The 16,569-nt window shown below is 43.9% G+C and overlaps 1 protein-coding gene across 1 annotated transcript; it reads right to left on the bottom strand.

Annotated features, from left to right (window-relative positions):
* adisspb (adipose secreted signaling protein b) lies at positions 1-16,248 on the bottom strand. Its single transcript, XM_079295937.1, has 6 exons — positions 15,949-16,248; positions 12,912-13,015; positions 7,389-7,531; positions 4,677-4,815; positions 3,005-3,130; positions 1-1,983 (listed from the first exon to the last, which is right to left on the bottom strand). Exons 2-6 carry the CDS (start codon positions 12,928-12,930, stop codon positions 1,883-1,885), a joined length of 528 nt encoding a protein of 175 aa, XP_079152063.1. The 5' UTR covers positions 12,931-13,015; positions 15,949-16,248; the 3' UTR covers positions 1-1,882.
* Positions 16,249-16,569: the final 321 nt, after the last annotated feature.

Raw genomic sequence — 16,569 nt, forward strand, 5'->3', positions numbered from 1 at the left:
TTACAAAATACAAATCACACACACACAGAAGACAGATATCAACAAACAAACTGCTACATTCTTCAAACAGTTAACTATTGAGCGTTTCAGTGTTCCACTAAGAAAAAAACAAAGCACACTTTGACCTATTACTCGCAAGCAAACACCAAATAAATCCAATCGGTACGACACCGACAGCTTGTGGTTGAATATGTGGAGACATCACACACAGAATAACTTTCCTTTAAGGCCGATGTATTCAATGGGGCGTAAGAGATAAAAAAAAATCAAACAAAACGTTGATCCACAGAGGAAATGTCATGAATCTGTTTTAATTCCTTTACAAGTGATCGTGCCTTTCAACTCTGATCTGCACTCGTACCGTGACGAGAGCGATGGGACGGAGAGTCAGAGACTCTGTTAAAGGCATGCCGGTGGACGGGTTAACCCTGGAGAGACAACAAACAAGCAGCCGGTCCGTGTGTTAGTCTGGTGGGTACGGGTGTGTGTGTGTGTGTGTGTGTGTGTGTGGGGCGGGATGTGCAGGAGATGGTAAAACACCGGGTTTCTGAGATAAATGAGAAGTAGGACGGTGAAATGAAAGGCACTTAGCGTCACGTGTGTTTCTGAAAGGCTTCATGAATTCAAACAAAAGAAACACACAGATCCTGCTGAACCAGCTGCAGCTAGAAAAACACTAAAATACTTCAAATGCACAATTTAATGATTGTTTTCCTGATTAGTTGATTAATAGTTTGGTCTGTCCAATAGACATTACAGACAAATGTTAAAGGTGACGCGTTAAAATGTCTTGTTTTGTCTGATTAAAAGTCCAAAACCCAGAAATATCGAATTTGAATTCAGATTTGACATTTGCAAAGCTGGAACCAGAGAAAAGTTCTCATTTTGGCTTGAAAGATCAAAATAAATCACTAATTGATGATCAGAAACGCAGCAGATTCATTTCTTTGTAGCTTGACACGAATTAATCGACGAGTTATAACTGTTTAACATCCTTAACAGCGGCTTGTTTGGTCGTACATTTCTTTAATTCTATGGAAAGAGGCAAAACACAACATGTCAAAATATTTTGCAGCTCAACAACAAAGAAGTTTGGGAGCAGAGATTTAGACATCAGATTTTAGTGTCAGATCCTCAAAATAAAAGACAAAGTGTTTCTTTCTAGATGCAACATTTTACACAAACGCTTCATAATCATGCAGGGAGAGTGTGTGGGAGGCTGTGCCCGCCGTTGGATTTTCCCCTTAAATGGAGAAAATGTGACCACACTGCAGCAGCCTTCAGTCTGGAGGAGTTTTACAGACAGTGGTCTGCAGTGCCCCCTTCTGGTAAAACAGGGACATTACAGGCACAGCATTGCTAAGCAGTTATTAAACTCTTTTCCCTCTAAATGTGCAGATATATATATTCCCTCCCGTCGGTCATTTTTAAGCTACTTGATGAATAACAGAGCCCTTGTTTACTCCCTCGCCTGTAGATTCATGTGGGATTCAGTTTGCAGTTCAGGAAAAGGAGCGAACTGGAGCACAAGAGGCGGAGAAAAAGGATTCAAAGAACGCTGCTGCCCCCTGGAGCAGCAGTGAGGAAAACACAGAACACATCACGGTGACAAAAAGAAGGGAGGAAATGGACAAACCGCTCAGATGCTGTCGATGATGTGAAAGTCGCAGCGGAGGAATGTTTTTGGATGTAAATGTTCTCAGGACACAGACATCCATCATTTCCTCTGAGGTCCGACACTGAACACTGTGTGTAGGTCACGTGGCACTAAATCATGTGTGTGTTCTCTTTTCTTTCCTATTTGGTGTTAATTTTGGTGCGTGTACGCTTCTATGATGGCAAGTGTGCGTGCGTTGGTGGATCGGTGCACTGAGCTCCGGCTTCAGTCGAATCCCTGCCAGTCGCTCTGCTCAGAGTCGTACTCCAGCTCCACCCCGATGCAGCGGACTCCCTCCAGCAGCATGGGGGTGCCTTGGTGACGATCTAGAGAGGCGGCAGAGACGGAGAGAGAAATAAAGTCCGTGAACACGTGTTTCTTAAAAGGACAACTGTGAGTTTTCTTCGTGTAAAAAGCATTTGCGGGGACAAGGCGACGGTCACGACAACACATTCCATTTGAATTGGCTCTGGTTGGATTGGTTGAACGGCCACTTCATTTCAAATGAAAGGTCACAAAGACACGTCACAAACTGCAGGGACATAATCAACGCATCGTGTACACAGCTTAGGAGAAACAGCTGATCCTTTACCCCTCGACCCCCTCCGAACTGGAAGTATCCACCTTTGACCCCGAATATATTTACTCCGGCACTAATGGAAACACACGTATGCCCTCTTTACCCAATTCTCCATCCGCTGACGGGATAGCCAGCGTCTATTTCCGTCTCGCTGACACCGATTTAAGTGGAGAAAACGCAAATTCATTCCAGTCTCTTTTCTGCCTAACTAAATTTAGCTTTCTATTTTCATGGGCTGTTCGGGATTAACTTGTGATTTAGTGGCCGGTGCAGTCAAAGTGACTCAGACCCAGAGCACAGAGCCACCAGCAGGAGGCAGCAGCACACAAGTAAAAACTAAAAGGTTTAAGTTCAACTTTCCTTTTCTCACTTACAAGATCAGACAGTGAGAGCATTCCCATTGCCTCAACATGTCACAGCTAACGGCGCTAACAGCGCTAACGGTGCAACCGTCATATGAGAGCAGTGCAGAGCGGCAACCGTGCACGCTCACATGCATGAACACACACACACACACACACACACATTACTCAACTGTGATTTTTCACAATATTTGTCAGATTAACTGATTGTTAAAATGATCGTTAGTTGCAGGTTGACTACAAAGACACAATGGGAAGTACAACGTTGACTTTTAACAGCAAAAACTAATATTTTAATGTCGTGGCGTTTCCACTCAGGTTTTCGTGTGCAAATTGAAATTGTGCATAAAAACAGGTGGCTGGAAACACACGTCAACAGCTCATCTCCAAGCTAAGCAGCCTCACCCATGACTCTGGCATGAACTTTCACTTTCACACAGACGTCCTCGTTGGTCTCGCTCAGCAGCAGCACCTCCTCACACAGAACTCCCTCCTGCTGGGCCATGTACTCACATGTCACCTTCAGACCTCCTGGGAAACACAAAGAGAGAGAAGAAGAAGAAGAAGAAGAAGAGGGATCGTATGGACTTCATCTCACACACATAACACACACTCTGTATTTGTCTCTCTGCGTGAGGCGATGTTTTGAATGTGAACCACACTGATACCAGACAGACAATGTGGTCAAGAGAACACAGTGATGGGAAAATAAATGAACACAGCCGACTGATGAGTCAGCAGTCACGAATATATTAAAGAGGGGGCGGGTCCAGTTAAGACTCTCACACACACTCTAGTTTTCTGTCTCACAGCTGTTTTTCAAGTCGACCCCCCTCTGACAGCACGACGAGGGACAGGAAATTCAAGACAAATGCAGAAAAGTGTTTTTGAAAGCGAGTTTTGTTTTGGTGATTCCTCAGAGACGGATTGCTGAGCCGACGGCGTCTCAACTGTCCGTTCCTGTAATCCTCAGCCATCTGCTCCTCCACCCAGCCTGTAACAGCACTTGCAAAGTAGTTCACATCAGGTCTGCCTGCAAACACAATCAGACGCACACACTAAACTTGCCTTTGTGTCCTCCACTCTACACAAATGTTGCATCGTATGTCGCTTCAGGGACCGTTATTGTGATCAGGCACTTTGTGAGCTCTGTTTGCAGACTGCAGACAACATTCTCAGAGGAGAAGTTTGATGGCAAATTAGAACAAAGATCTGACAAAATGCAGCACACTGGAATAATAGTACTGCTGTGCCTTTTACGTTTCGCCTCATACATGAGATGAGATAGAACTGCATTCATCCCGAGGGAAATCTTCGTGCAGCAGCTGCAGTGCAAATGAGGAAATAGTCGCGGGTTTAAAGGTCAGAGATTGACAGATAAATCGTATTGCAGATACATTGGTATCAACGGATATGTGTCTAGCTGATAGCTGATAAAAAGTAGGTGAGAGGTGATTTAGAAACGATGTCCCTGTCACATAGTTTGAACACCAGAGAGCGCTGACAAGGGTCTGGAAACCTGTTATATCAGCCTTAAGAAACAGTATCTGTGAGGCGATATTAAAAAGTAATGGCATTGACAAACCTCATCTAACGAGTGCAGATTATTATGCTAATGTCGACGCTTCAACGCTGGTTTCCAAGACTTAATTTGCACTCCAGACTGCAAAAGGTCAGCTCCGAGTTGATGAAAGTCAGCGAAGCACCGGCCTTCATTTGCAGTTTTCATACGTAAAGCCACAAACTGGGTCGGTTTACCTCCAGCTGCTGTGCAGAGTCCAACAAAGCTGCAATATACACGTCAGCGTTCGCTCAAAGTCTGGTCTGCAATAACCGAAACCACTTCAACAACAACAAACTCCACCCAATGAATGGTGGTTCTTCAGGGGAGCTTGATAAATATGATGATAAAACTGTTAATCATGATATTTTGTGCTAATTGGGCAATACTGAGAGAAGATTAAGAGGAGATTCTTGTTTCTTCCTGACATTTCCGGCAGTGTTCTTCCTATTTTAAAGATCTTCTTTAAGATGCACACTCTGCTGTATGTTATTCCTGATCCTCTCATGACCTCACCCTCTGGTGCCGGCGTGATGTCGGTGATCCGGAGGTGTGGGCTGGGTACTGGTGACGGACACACATCCTTCCCCAGAGCTGGGACCTCGGGCAAGGTGAAGACTATTTCATAGCGGTGCTGCGTCTTCAGGAAGCCGACCTGCAGCGAGGGAGAGAGAGAGAGATGTCTGCTCAAAGGGAAAGAGTTAGTCTTTCTCTCTGCCTATAACATAGGGAGAGGGATTTATAGAGAGGGCAACAGGCTTTGGTTGACCACACAGGCAGCAATGAACGAGTGGAGCATCTCAAACGTTTGAACTTTGAATATCCTCGGGTTTGATCCTCGGGATCTGAGAACTAGCGACGGGCATCTTTTGCTATTTCCTGACATTTTACATGCTGTAAGTCCCAGCGCCGATACAATATACAAATAACATAAATCAAGAAGAAAGAAATTAAAATCAGGTTCCAAATGATTATATAACACTCCGTGGTGTCTCCTGTTGCCGCTGCACAGAGCACACCTTGTCAATTCCTACCATCCATATGCAAAATTTCAAAGGAGGCGAGAAGGAAGTGAGAGAGAGAGAGAGAGAGAGAGAGAGAGAGAGAGAGAACATTTGGCAAAGAGAAAGATTCATGAGGCTTTCTTCACAGAGAGGAGTGAAGAAAGCCTCACAGAGGAGTCAGGATGAAAGAGATGGAGACCGCAGGGAAGTGCATGCAAGGACCGATAAGCCGAACGCCCCTCCAGCTCGAGCAGCAAACTGCAGCTCCAGCCCCACACGACCTCCGGTCAAAGCAGCCGAGCGGAGGCTGCAAACAGCGTGACGTGAGGCGCGAGAGAGGGGGAAACACTGCCTGCAGAGAAAACAAAACTCAAACAACAATCATTCTGTGAGCGTGGTCCCACGCATGTCCAGACACCGAGATCTGCCGCTGAATAATTCATTCAATGTGGAATTTCATGTGGCAGATTTCGGCCCATATAGGGAAAGCTGCTTCAAAAGATTATGAGAACCAACACGAAACATTTTAGTTAGTAAGCAGGTTAAAGTCTAGTTTACGAGGGCACGACTGAGCGATGACAGCAACATGTCATTTCCAAAGATGTGCTGTGTGCAACACTGGGAGTCACAAAGGACTCATCTTTCATCCAGAACAATGGGGCAATTCTTTACTCGACTTGAGGGGAAATACCAGACATTTTATGAACTTATGTCCAGTTCACCAAGACGAGGCAGGCAGTGAACATGCAACAGTCTTTATTGGCTGGAAACCGTAGATCCTTACATGTTGAATGGGAGGAAAAACCTGACAATCCTCCACTGACAGTGTTTCCTGAAGGCAGCACACACATCCTTCAGAGTCAGTAACCCTCACTGTAATCTGGTTACTCAGTAATATGATAGAAGGTAATGTGCATGTAAACCTACAGAAAAAAGGTTAATAAACAACGACATCTCCCTGACAAACAAAAAGCAAAAAAAACATGCAATTGCTTTTGTCGTCCTAGGAAAATCTGCTAAACCCCCTAAACACACATAACACACATCATTTCAGCGACACTTCCTCAGCTGATCTCTGCAGCACTGACAGCTGCTCATTTCCATCTCCCGCTTCACCGTCTCCATCAGAAACATCGACACGGGCCGCGTCGCTTCTACGAGACACCGGCCTGCATCGACATGCAGACTTTGTCAAATTCTTAATCACCTACGTCGAAAACGTGTGTTCATACAGCTGTTGTATGCATGCGCACACTCAAACCCACACACTCCACCTCTTTTTGGTCTGTACAACTCCCCCGGACATTTCCACAGCAACACCACCCCCCACCCCCAAATCAGCTCCACCATGAGCCATGACGCCGGGCTGACAAGTACTCTGTGCCCACTCTCCGGCACGCTGAAAGAGCTTTGAGAAACACACTCTCACGAGCGGCCTGCGCTGCCAAGGCCACAGCCAAGTTTGGAGTCCATCCACACGCGCACACGCGGCGCTTTTAGGCAAAGTGATTTGGCAGTGAATTAGTTTCAACGCTTGGGAAGGATTCGCTACAGCGAGCGTGAACAGAACTTTCCTTTTGGGATTTTGGTACAACTGAGAAACAGTAGAAGAAGAAGAACCCGAGCGCTTTCTGGATGTTGTTGGTGTCTGTTAAGGCAGATAAGCAATCCAAGTTTAAGAAGAAAGAAGGAAAATATAAAATGGTGGAAAGTAATGTCTGAGGGGCTGAATTCATCAGCAAAAGTGAAAAGAGATAAAAAAAAAAGAGAACAAAGAACACTCAAGTTAATTATAGGACACTATCTGACTGCAGAAAATGTGAGCTCCTTGAGATTTTGTGTGCCAGCCACTCAAAGAACAAACCCATACATTTGAATCCATAAATCATGTGGTCGGTCCTCTTTTCTCAACCCTTTAAATCTGTGCTTTTGAATTGTTGGAGCTACGATTCATCTTAATATTTAGTGTCCTCATCAAACATCTACAATCATTGCAGCCACGCCAGCAGCTCCGTGAGCCTCGGCAATGATTCCAGCTAATTGCCAACATCGGCACAGCTCATCGGTTATTACAGTTCAACCTGAATGAGCATCTCTGCTACATTTCCTGGTAATTCATTCAATAGTCAACAAGACATTTCACTCAAAAACACAAACGAAATGAAAACATTTGAAGAGATCTCACTCGCCCACCGTAGCCATCAACTGTCGAGTTCAAACACACCTTCACCATGAAGTTGCCGTCATCCTCGGGAGTCACCATGACTATGGAGTCGTGCAGCTTCTCGTCGAAGTGAACGTGCGACGGGGGTCCGGCGGCGGGGGGTTCCTCCGAGAAGCGCACGCCTCCTCCTGCCTTCGCGCAACCTGAGTGAGAGGGAAGAAACCGCCGAAGGCCGGACGTGAACAGACACACTCACACGGGATGCTTTTAAAAAAAAAGGAGAAAGGACGCGTTACAGCGCCCAAGCCGACTCCTTCCAGTGACATTATGGAGTGTACAGCACTTTGCAGAGGCAATCACTCAAACCTGCTAAGGTAGTCGAAAAGCTCAGGTAGCTGCGATGGCCTGAAAAACACACACAAGCACTTATCTCTACACACACACAGTCCATCGTTTAGTGTTGCAGGACTGAAGGTCAGGCGAAGGGAAAAGAGAGTTCAAAAGGCCAAATAATAGAAGAAAAAAGGCATCTTTAATAATAAAGATGCCTTTTACATCAGTCATTGACTATGGTGGGCTTGCTAGCAAATACAATGTGCCATAAATCTTCACTTTTCAATGAAATTACACCACAGAGTCCTCTATGCCAGTCTCCACAGGATCCCAGTGTTTAAATAAAGGAGCTGAAGAAGTTTCTGCTTACAAGCTAAACATATGATTTCCCTTTAGGTTGCAGTGCTCTCCGATGACACTGACACACACACACACACACACACACACACTGATATTTATTGTTCTCCTGCCCAGGAATTCCCTCCCAGTGTGAGAGAATGGAAAAGTGTTTCTCCAAATAAACCTCCTCCTCCTCCTCCTCCTCCTCCTCCTCCTCCTCCTCCTCCTCCTCCTCCTCCTCCTCCTCCTCCTCCTCCTCCTCCTCCTCCTCCTCCTCCTCCTCCTCCTCCTCCTCCTCCTCCTCCTCCTCCTCCTCCTCCTCCTCCTCCTCCTCCTCCTCCTCCTCCTCCTCCTCCTCCCAGAAACAATCATTCTCTTTGACAACAAACAATTTGTCTGAATTTCTGCTCAAAGGGTCCTGGGTCTGATTATAAAGCACTCATTTCCCAGACGAGAGTAAAACATGTTCAGAAGAAGCGATATATATCATTTGCTGCATTAACATAACATTTGCATGGTTGTTGTCCTTTTTTGGGACTCATCCATCACTTAAACTTGAATACCATCCAGTTCCCAAAGAAACTCTTAAAAAATGGCTGTGGCAGCGTCTGTGCGTGCAAATTTGACTCTTGAGATTACTGAATAAATAAAATAGGATACACTTTATCCTTTCAGTTCTAGAGCTAGAATCACATGTCTAAGGCGACATCCACACGTCTACGTTTTCGTTTTAAAATGCATATCTGCATGAACAAAGTTCACAAAGAAACTGTAAACGAACAAAGTGATGAATGCCGTCCAGTGCGACAGGGACTTCAGCCATCCGGCAGAGCTACAAGTGTGAGAACAGACGACAACAGAACCGAGAGGAACCGAGTGAGAGACGTGTGTTTACCAAACTTCTTGAACCCATAATCGAGTAAAACGTTGATTTAAAAGTGTTGATTCTAAAGTAAATATGATGTGTGTGTGAGAGAGATGGAGCGAGACCTTAAGCCTTGTCACTAACTTTGTCAGTTTGAGTGTACAGAGAAAGATTATCGAGGAAGACATTAAGTATGATCTGCTGTATCTTCTGTAACTAAGCAATAAATCTACTTCCTGTTTAAACCGGCACCCACATGCCCAGTGCACGTGAAGAGTCATGCGATACTCATCTTCAGCCGTGGCGGTACGGACGGAAATCATTTCTAAAACGGTGCCGGAGCGCCAGTGTGGACGGAGACAAACGAAAACATCAATGTGGATGGAGCCTCAATCACAAACTCTCTCTCTCTCTCTGGGCAACATGTTTCTTTCAGCCATCCTTCCAATTGTTCTTGATTTATTCAAGAACTTCAAAAGGTGCTCCAATCAGCAATATGGCCACCCTGCCGGAGCTTTGCTTTGTCGGCAGTATTGCTGATTGCCAACTCTATCAACAGAGCATAGACTTGAGCAGCTTCTACCTAAAAACACAAATGCACGACTCACAGGGTGTTAAAACCAACAAACGAGGGATTATTTCGTTTTATTTAACACTGCCTTCAAAACAAGGCTGGTGCACAGCAGGTTTTCATTGTCGTTTTTCTCATTTAAAAACAGAGAGTTGGGTAGATGTTATTCTTCTTTTCCAATAAAAAGCCTCTCCCTCTCTTCCCTCAACCACAAGTACTCCTTTAAGTCAAACACATTTCTGTCAAAAGAGGATCGTTTGACTTTCTCTGCAAAGCCAAAACAAGTCAAGGTGAAATCTGTGCCATCTGATTGAATTATTAAGACAACAGAGCCTGATACTAATGCAACATTAATCCTGAAGATTAAACCGAAAGCAACATATTGAATTTCTTATTAAAAAAAACAAAAAACACACAGCACACAGCGCTTTCACTTAATTACACATCGCTGGAACAACCCTGCCTGACTCCGCTCAGGAGATCTCCTGTATGACGAGATGTTGTTCATATTATACATATTATAGTTTCAAATGTATTGTTGTTAATACTGAAGAAGAGCCACTTAAGTAGTCCACTGTGTATAATTGCACCAATGCCTTTAAATTGAATTCATGTGCTGAATAATGTCTTTGCGTTACGTGAAGCACGGGCCATTACTGCTCCACTGCCGTTCAACTTTCACATTGGAGATTAGAAGTCCTTGCTATCAGCAATCTGGGTCACAATAATGAGTTCAGGAGTTACATCATGTTCCATATGTGCAGCATGGTGTGTGTGTGTGTGTGTGTGTGTGTTGTTTAATATGTAAAGCTGTATCAACAAAAGATAGGGCAGTCTGCACAACACCTTGCCATATTAACAATATCCCGTGGTGGGAGTTCTGATTCAAGATATACAAGTGTAATATCACGAGTCTCCCCAATCCAGATAAAGGTTGACAAGATGCAGGGAAGTTAATATCTGAAGATGAGTTCTCTCTATGACAATATGCCTTCTATTCATATATTCAAGTTAAAGATTATTAACAATGGGTCTTTCCCAATTTAAGTTTTCCACCATTAGTGGTATTTATTTACGACTTCGGGGTTAAGTATTTAACATTTAACAAATAAGAACATTGCAACACTTTATCAACTGGGGACAGTTTAAAGACTGACGTTTATATCATTGTACATTTTATATCTTTGGGGTTTTCAACTGCTGATTTTCACTATTTTCTGAGCTCATTTTCGATAGTAACAATTGTTTTTTAATTTAATGCTAGATAATCTTTCCAACAGCTCAAAGTTAAGTATGTATGAGACACGCAAAATTGAATTATTCCCGATGCATATGTAAGTGTATATGACTGAATCAAGAGACCAAGACTCAAGCTGTCAGTTCAACATCGCATCATGACGGGACCTGTTATTTAAAGTCACCGCTCGGCTTTTAGTATGAACCCTAGAAGTGCACACAAAAGGGCTCCATTACTGTCATTACTTTCACATATTAGGCTTAATAATGGTGGGCTTTCATACTGTGTGCCAGGAGCAGTTAGAGTTGAGAAAGGCTGCATTATCCCCTTTCATTTGTAATAATGAGTCGAACTGAACTTCCTCTCCAAAGTGAGAATCCGTCGCAGAAATATAAACTGAGGCAAAACCATCAGTGGCATGAATGTAACACTCACACTTTAGCTCTGCTAACATGTGAAGCGTATTTACAGACCAAGCATACATGCCCCAAATCACACCTTAGTTGGCCTCAAAGCTGCAGTAGAGCTCTGGGCCAAGCCTCTGTGTCAGGCTCATGATCACAATACGGAGATCTGTTGCTTCATAGGAGGGTCGGGTAAGCTCAGACAGACAGACAGAGACACACACACACACACACACACACACACACACACACACACACACACACACACACACACACTTTCACTTACCCTCTCAGTAGTAGTAGCAGACCCATAATCAGACAGATGCATGTGCACACACAAATAAACATGCGCACGTGTACGTGCATGAGACCCCACTGAACTGGCTTATTTCAGATTAATCTCCATCTACTTCCGTCCACTAATCTGTCTGTCGGTGTATCTGCTGGATAGTACCGCCCTCTTCTCCGATCGCTTTCTCTTTTACCAAGATGTCGGTGCACTCCAAATAAAACCCACAACCTGCATGTTTGTACAGGAAAAGTGGCATGAATCCACACCACATTTAATTTCAATCAATGCATTGTTTGCAGGCCGAACTCGTTCGCTCCTCCCTAAAACACCATCGCCTGCAATTGATCAGCTCTGTTGTGTTCTTCCCAAAAAAGCACCATGGCCAGCCAAGCTTCCTTCCTGTTTTGATAACCCCGAGTCATCTTTCCTCCCACTGTGAATCTCAAGCCTCTCCGTCTGCTGAAAACATTAATAAATAAGCACACCTGGGACTCGAGAAGACAAATTAAGTTATCTTTTAAGTGCGCTGCTTGCCAGCCTCGCAGTTAGATCGAACAAATCCATCTTTGTCTGCATCTCTTCTCTTGCATCGCTTCTCTTCTGCTTCCACAGAGCCTGAGATTTCTTTGTCAGTATTTTTCAAAAGAAACACAAATATATGTTAGTGACGACAACCGTACAGTATAGCCGGATTTTAAACAGCTAAACAAATTAGCTTTACTGAATAACTACATTAGTGTCAATAAAGTCTGCCTATTGTTAAAGTGTCCTAAGGACACAAGACCAAGACTACACAATAAAAGCTCCAGAGCTCTTACTTGTAAGAACACATCTATCTTCCCAAAGGTGGCAACACTTTCCTACCTCTCCCCGCCAACAACAAACACTCTTCCTGTGACATTTCAGTCCACCCCAGACACATGAAAGACACCTACAGGAAGTCAAGAGAGAGGCTCGCTTTGCATCGCCATTCATTCAGTGACCTTGTCCAAGAGAACAAAGGCCTGCAGAGTGGTGCTTGAAGACAACAAATACCCCACTGGGGAGGAGATGAAGCATGATTCACGCTGGTAATTAAACCGCCAAGAGTCATCTACAGCTCTTTACCCGGTCGTGTTCTCTTTCAGTGTTTGTAACTGACTACTCTCCTGCTTTTGAGGAAATGAAATTGCTGGCCTTCTCAAAAAATCTGTCGCCTAAACTGCTGACACAGACTCGCCGGTATATCAACTCGCACGTTTCCCCAGAAACCCAGCCGCAAGAACTAATTGATTGTGGATTTAAACCCAATTGATTATCCGTCATGCAATGCCCCCAGGACGTCTTACAGGTATCTCAATCACAACACATTGATTCTGTCATCCTGGTTTTTCAATGCAGAGGAAAGATTACAGCTACAAAGCGGTATCTACCATTTGAAATGCTTTCCACCGCTTCTCAAAGAAAAACACTTTGTGCTACTGAAAGACTCGGGAGAAGTTGAAACGTCAGTGTACATAACGGCAATTACAGCAGGCAATGAAGGCAATAATAACAACTCACTCTTCTTTGCAGCGGCCATGTCACAGGAATTGGTCCGGTACCGACACACTTGGACACACACTGTCACAGCGTTGTCATCTCAGCAGTCCGACCTCAGAACAACCCTGCAAAAACCAGTTAGGATGGAGGAGACAATGAGCGAGAAGCATTTAGCAATAGGAAGAGAGCGGGAGACAGAAAGAAACGGGCGATGATTAGATCTACAACAGAGCGCTGGAAGACGAGGAGGACGGGAAAGGGTGAGCAGGCTCGGCCACGTTAAGCTTCCCGAGGTGTTTCTCTTTCTAGATGCGTGACCCCAGGTTAGCCTGTATTTCAGCTGAGAGCACAGCTGTGATCCAGGAGTGTGATCCAGGAGTGTGATCCAGGAGTGTGATCCAGGAGTACCACAGACTCCAAGCAGAGACCTCAATTAAAGGAAAACAACAGAGCAGTTTGAGAGGATTACCTCGGGGCTGCTGCTGCTGCTGCTGTCGGCTTCGCACAGATGGAAAATGTTCACCGCATCTCTGGGAGGTGCTTTGTATAAATATCGTAATAAAGGCAGGAAATAAAAGTCATCTACGGCCACAATGGTAGTCAAGAGAGCAGCTTTTCAGGCATTACGGATGTTACACAACAACCAACGCGTGTTCCGTCTGACACTATTCTCCAAAGCTGTGACTTTACATAGTGTCATATAACAGGCAAAAGCTTTACATGAACACAAATAACAGGAGTTTATCCTGGCATCGCCACACACCTGCGCTGAATCAGAACCAGAGCAGCCAGCAACTGAAGATTGAAGATTTTTTTTTTACCTCACACTTAATGCCAAGCTAGACCTGATCCCAGCACCGATAGCGTGACAGATGAGGCTCATGTATGCAGTCAGGTGACATCCATTTTATGTTTTTTGTAGTCTTGGTCAAGGCAATCGTAATTCAATCTGGACACATACTAAATATGATGGTGCTTATCTGACAACAGCCTTCGAAATGGTCTTTTTTTTTTAAATACCAACTGTGCCAAGTCTGACCTCCTTCTTAGAAATCTGTAATTCCTTTTGGTCTGACCATTTAATTGTTCTGTTTTACACCTTTTCTAACAGGAAGCACTCACATCTGGGAGAGCAGGATGAATCAGTTGCGGTTTGCACTTCCTATTTTTAAACGTAGTGAGGCTGGGGATGGAGATGCAGCTAGCCAGGATCCAGAGGTTTTGCTTTCCATGGGAGTGAAGGGTGTCACATCACGGAACAGAAAGATGTCACATCCACTAAGAATGAGTCGAATGATCCACTTTTAACATTAGGAAATATACCAGTGCCTGTTTTGGGTGCCTAAATGGGTCGCTATGATTAGAAAACCACTGGTGAGACACTAATGCACCTTTGGGAGCAGAAGGGTGACACCAGGATGTCTGATTGGAAGGAATCCGCTCTTCTGACGTTGCTGTTAGAATGTCAAGGTGTTCCCAGAGCTTTGCAGTACTTTGGTGAGTACAAAGGTATCATAATCCATAGATATGATGGCCACACTTACAAAAACATAACCTACCTTGTAATAAACCGGAATTATCCTTTAAATTGATCATTTTCTCCAAGCTCCCCCTGCAGTGCGGCCGAGTTGTTCATTTGCAAGACTGGTTCCTGCGACACTAATCTTCAAAGGGTGTGAGCACGGAACTTAATTTACATGCATGACCACCTTGTCTGAATCCTGAAGCACAACCAGGCGTTTGCCTCTGACAGCTCTCCCTCAGCTCTGTGCCACCGTTGACAAACTGACATTGCAGATGCCACAGAGAGCAGCAACAGGTACCCAATCTCCTGCATTGGATTTTGTTATTTGGGAAAGTGATTTGATCTTCTCCGTGGGAAACAGGCACATGCTGGAGTGACAGCAAACGTAACATTCACTATAAAGTTATCATGTTCAGCCTGTGGCTCTTTACCTCTGTTCAAGCTGTGTAACCAGACCTTAAACAATTATTTGATCTCATCTCAAATGTAAAGCTTTGCTTATTGTCTTCATCTTTTATGATGGGAAATGAAATATCTCTGAGTTTGGACTGGATAGTTTAACTCGGCCTCTGTTTTCTGGCAGTGTATAGACGTAAAATGAATATTAGCTCGCCACACTGTTAACCCTGAATACAGTATCTCTCATCCCATACCTTCCCACTCAATAAGCTGTGGACTCTGACTCACTGGACTGTTTCCCTCAACATATTTCTGTATTCAGTAGCAATGGTGCCTCCTTGTAGCCAACTAATGTCTTTCATTTGCATAAATGTAACCTATTTACAAGGCATTGTTCACTCTTAATTGTGCATGTATTATTAAAAAATAAAGTTGAAATGAATTAAAAAAAATGTACCTTTAAATCACGAACTAGCTCAGATTAACACATCATAACACAACAGGACTGTGACTGAAACGTAAATATAGCGCTACATTATGAGTTACTTTGGTCAAATTAACAGTGACGTTACCTAATCTCAAATCCATTGTTATTGTTCTTTAAAATAAAATAAAATAAGACAATCCTTTATTAGTCCCGCAGCTGGGACATTTACAGGATTACAGAAGCATCTACTTTTGGATATATATTTATATTGTACATAGTAGTTAAATGTTTATGCTTACCTCTGTTCTACTTTGTTGTCTCGAATGTCCTTGTTTTTATTTATTTTTTTCTTGTTTATTTGTATATTCTATGAGAGCAACGAGAAAACCGGAGTCAAATACCTTGTATGCGTATGCATAGATGGCCAATAAAGCTGATTCTGATTCTAATTCTGATTCTGATTCTAATCATACATAGCAGGAACAGTGTTTGGCACACACATAAACGCACTGTGCAGCTGGTAGGCTGCAGCAGCCAGACACACTGACTGATATTTCATTAACTGCTGCCGCAGGAACATAAACATATACACGTTAGCTGTCCCAACAGGTGAGTCCTGTCCATGCTCGGGGATGACAATTCCCCTGAAAAGTTGTCGCGTGAACACAAACTGTCAGATTTCTTTTTGGTTCTGTTTTCAAGCTTACCTTACTTTAATTCACTGTAGAGGCGGCACGCGCACATCTAACTGTACAGATAACCGAGATCTTCGTAAGTCTGGCTGTAGACGTGTTGCTGGGTCCGAGGGAAGTCCAGCTAGATCCACCAGCAGCTCACAACAACAAGACCTCTCTTTCCTCGTGCGTCTTTTCTCCGCCGCACTTTCTCGATTGTCAATTTCCGCATTTGATCACGTGGATTGGTCGTGGCTCCTCGCGTGCTGCTTGCTTACAGCTTACAAGCCGGTTTTTCACTGATTTAAAAATATATATAACAGACAGCCGAGACAACTGCACCGATCCTCTCTCTACTGTCTACTCAGTTTTGCTGAGAAGCGAAGATCAAAGCTGTTGCAATGCAGCCTATCTCTCCATCTGTAACCAGCAGTGATCTATTGTAGTTGAATGGCGCCATCTACTGGCGCTTTGTTGCCAGATATCAGACACAATTGTCAGCTCGTTACACCTCAGAAAGGTCTGGACCCTTTGTCTGGAACAAATTTAAACCAGTCGTTTCCTAAAATGTGGTTCATCCGTTTAGTCACAGGTTGCTCCTTGAACATCCCTGAGCTGTTAAAGTAATAATAATAAAAAAAAAATGCACTAACA

Source organism: Melanostigma gelatinosum (assembly GCF_949748355.1).
Source record: "Melanostigma gelatinosum genome assembly, chromosome: 23".
Lineage (NCBI taxonomy): Eukaryota > Metazoa > Chordata > Actinopteri > Perciformes > Zoarcidae > Melanostigma > Melanostigma gelatinosum.

Bases quoted from the DNA above. Each gene is read 5' to 3' on its own strand.
- adisspb (XM_079295937.1), bottom strand. The intron at 3,131-4,676 runs GTGAGGTCATGA...TGTGTTTCCCAG, and splicing joins CATCACGCCGGCACCAGAGG to GAGGTCTGAAGGTGACATGT. The intron at 1,984-3,004 runs GTGAGGCTGCTT...CCGCCTCTCTAG, and splicing joins AGTTCATGCCAGAGTCATGG to ATCGTCACCAAGGCACCCCC.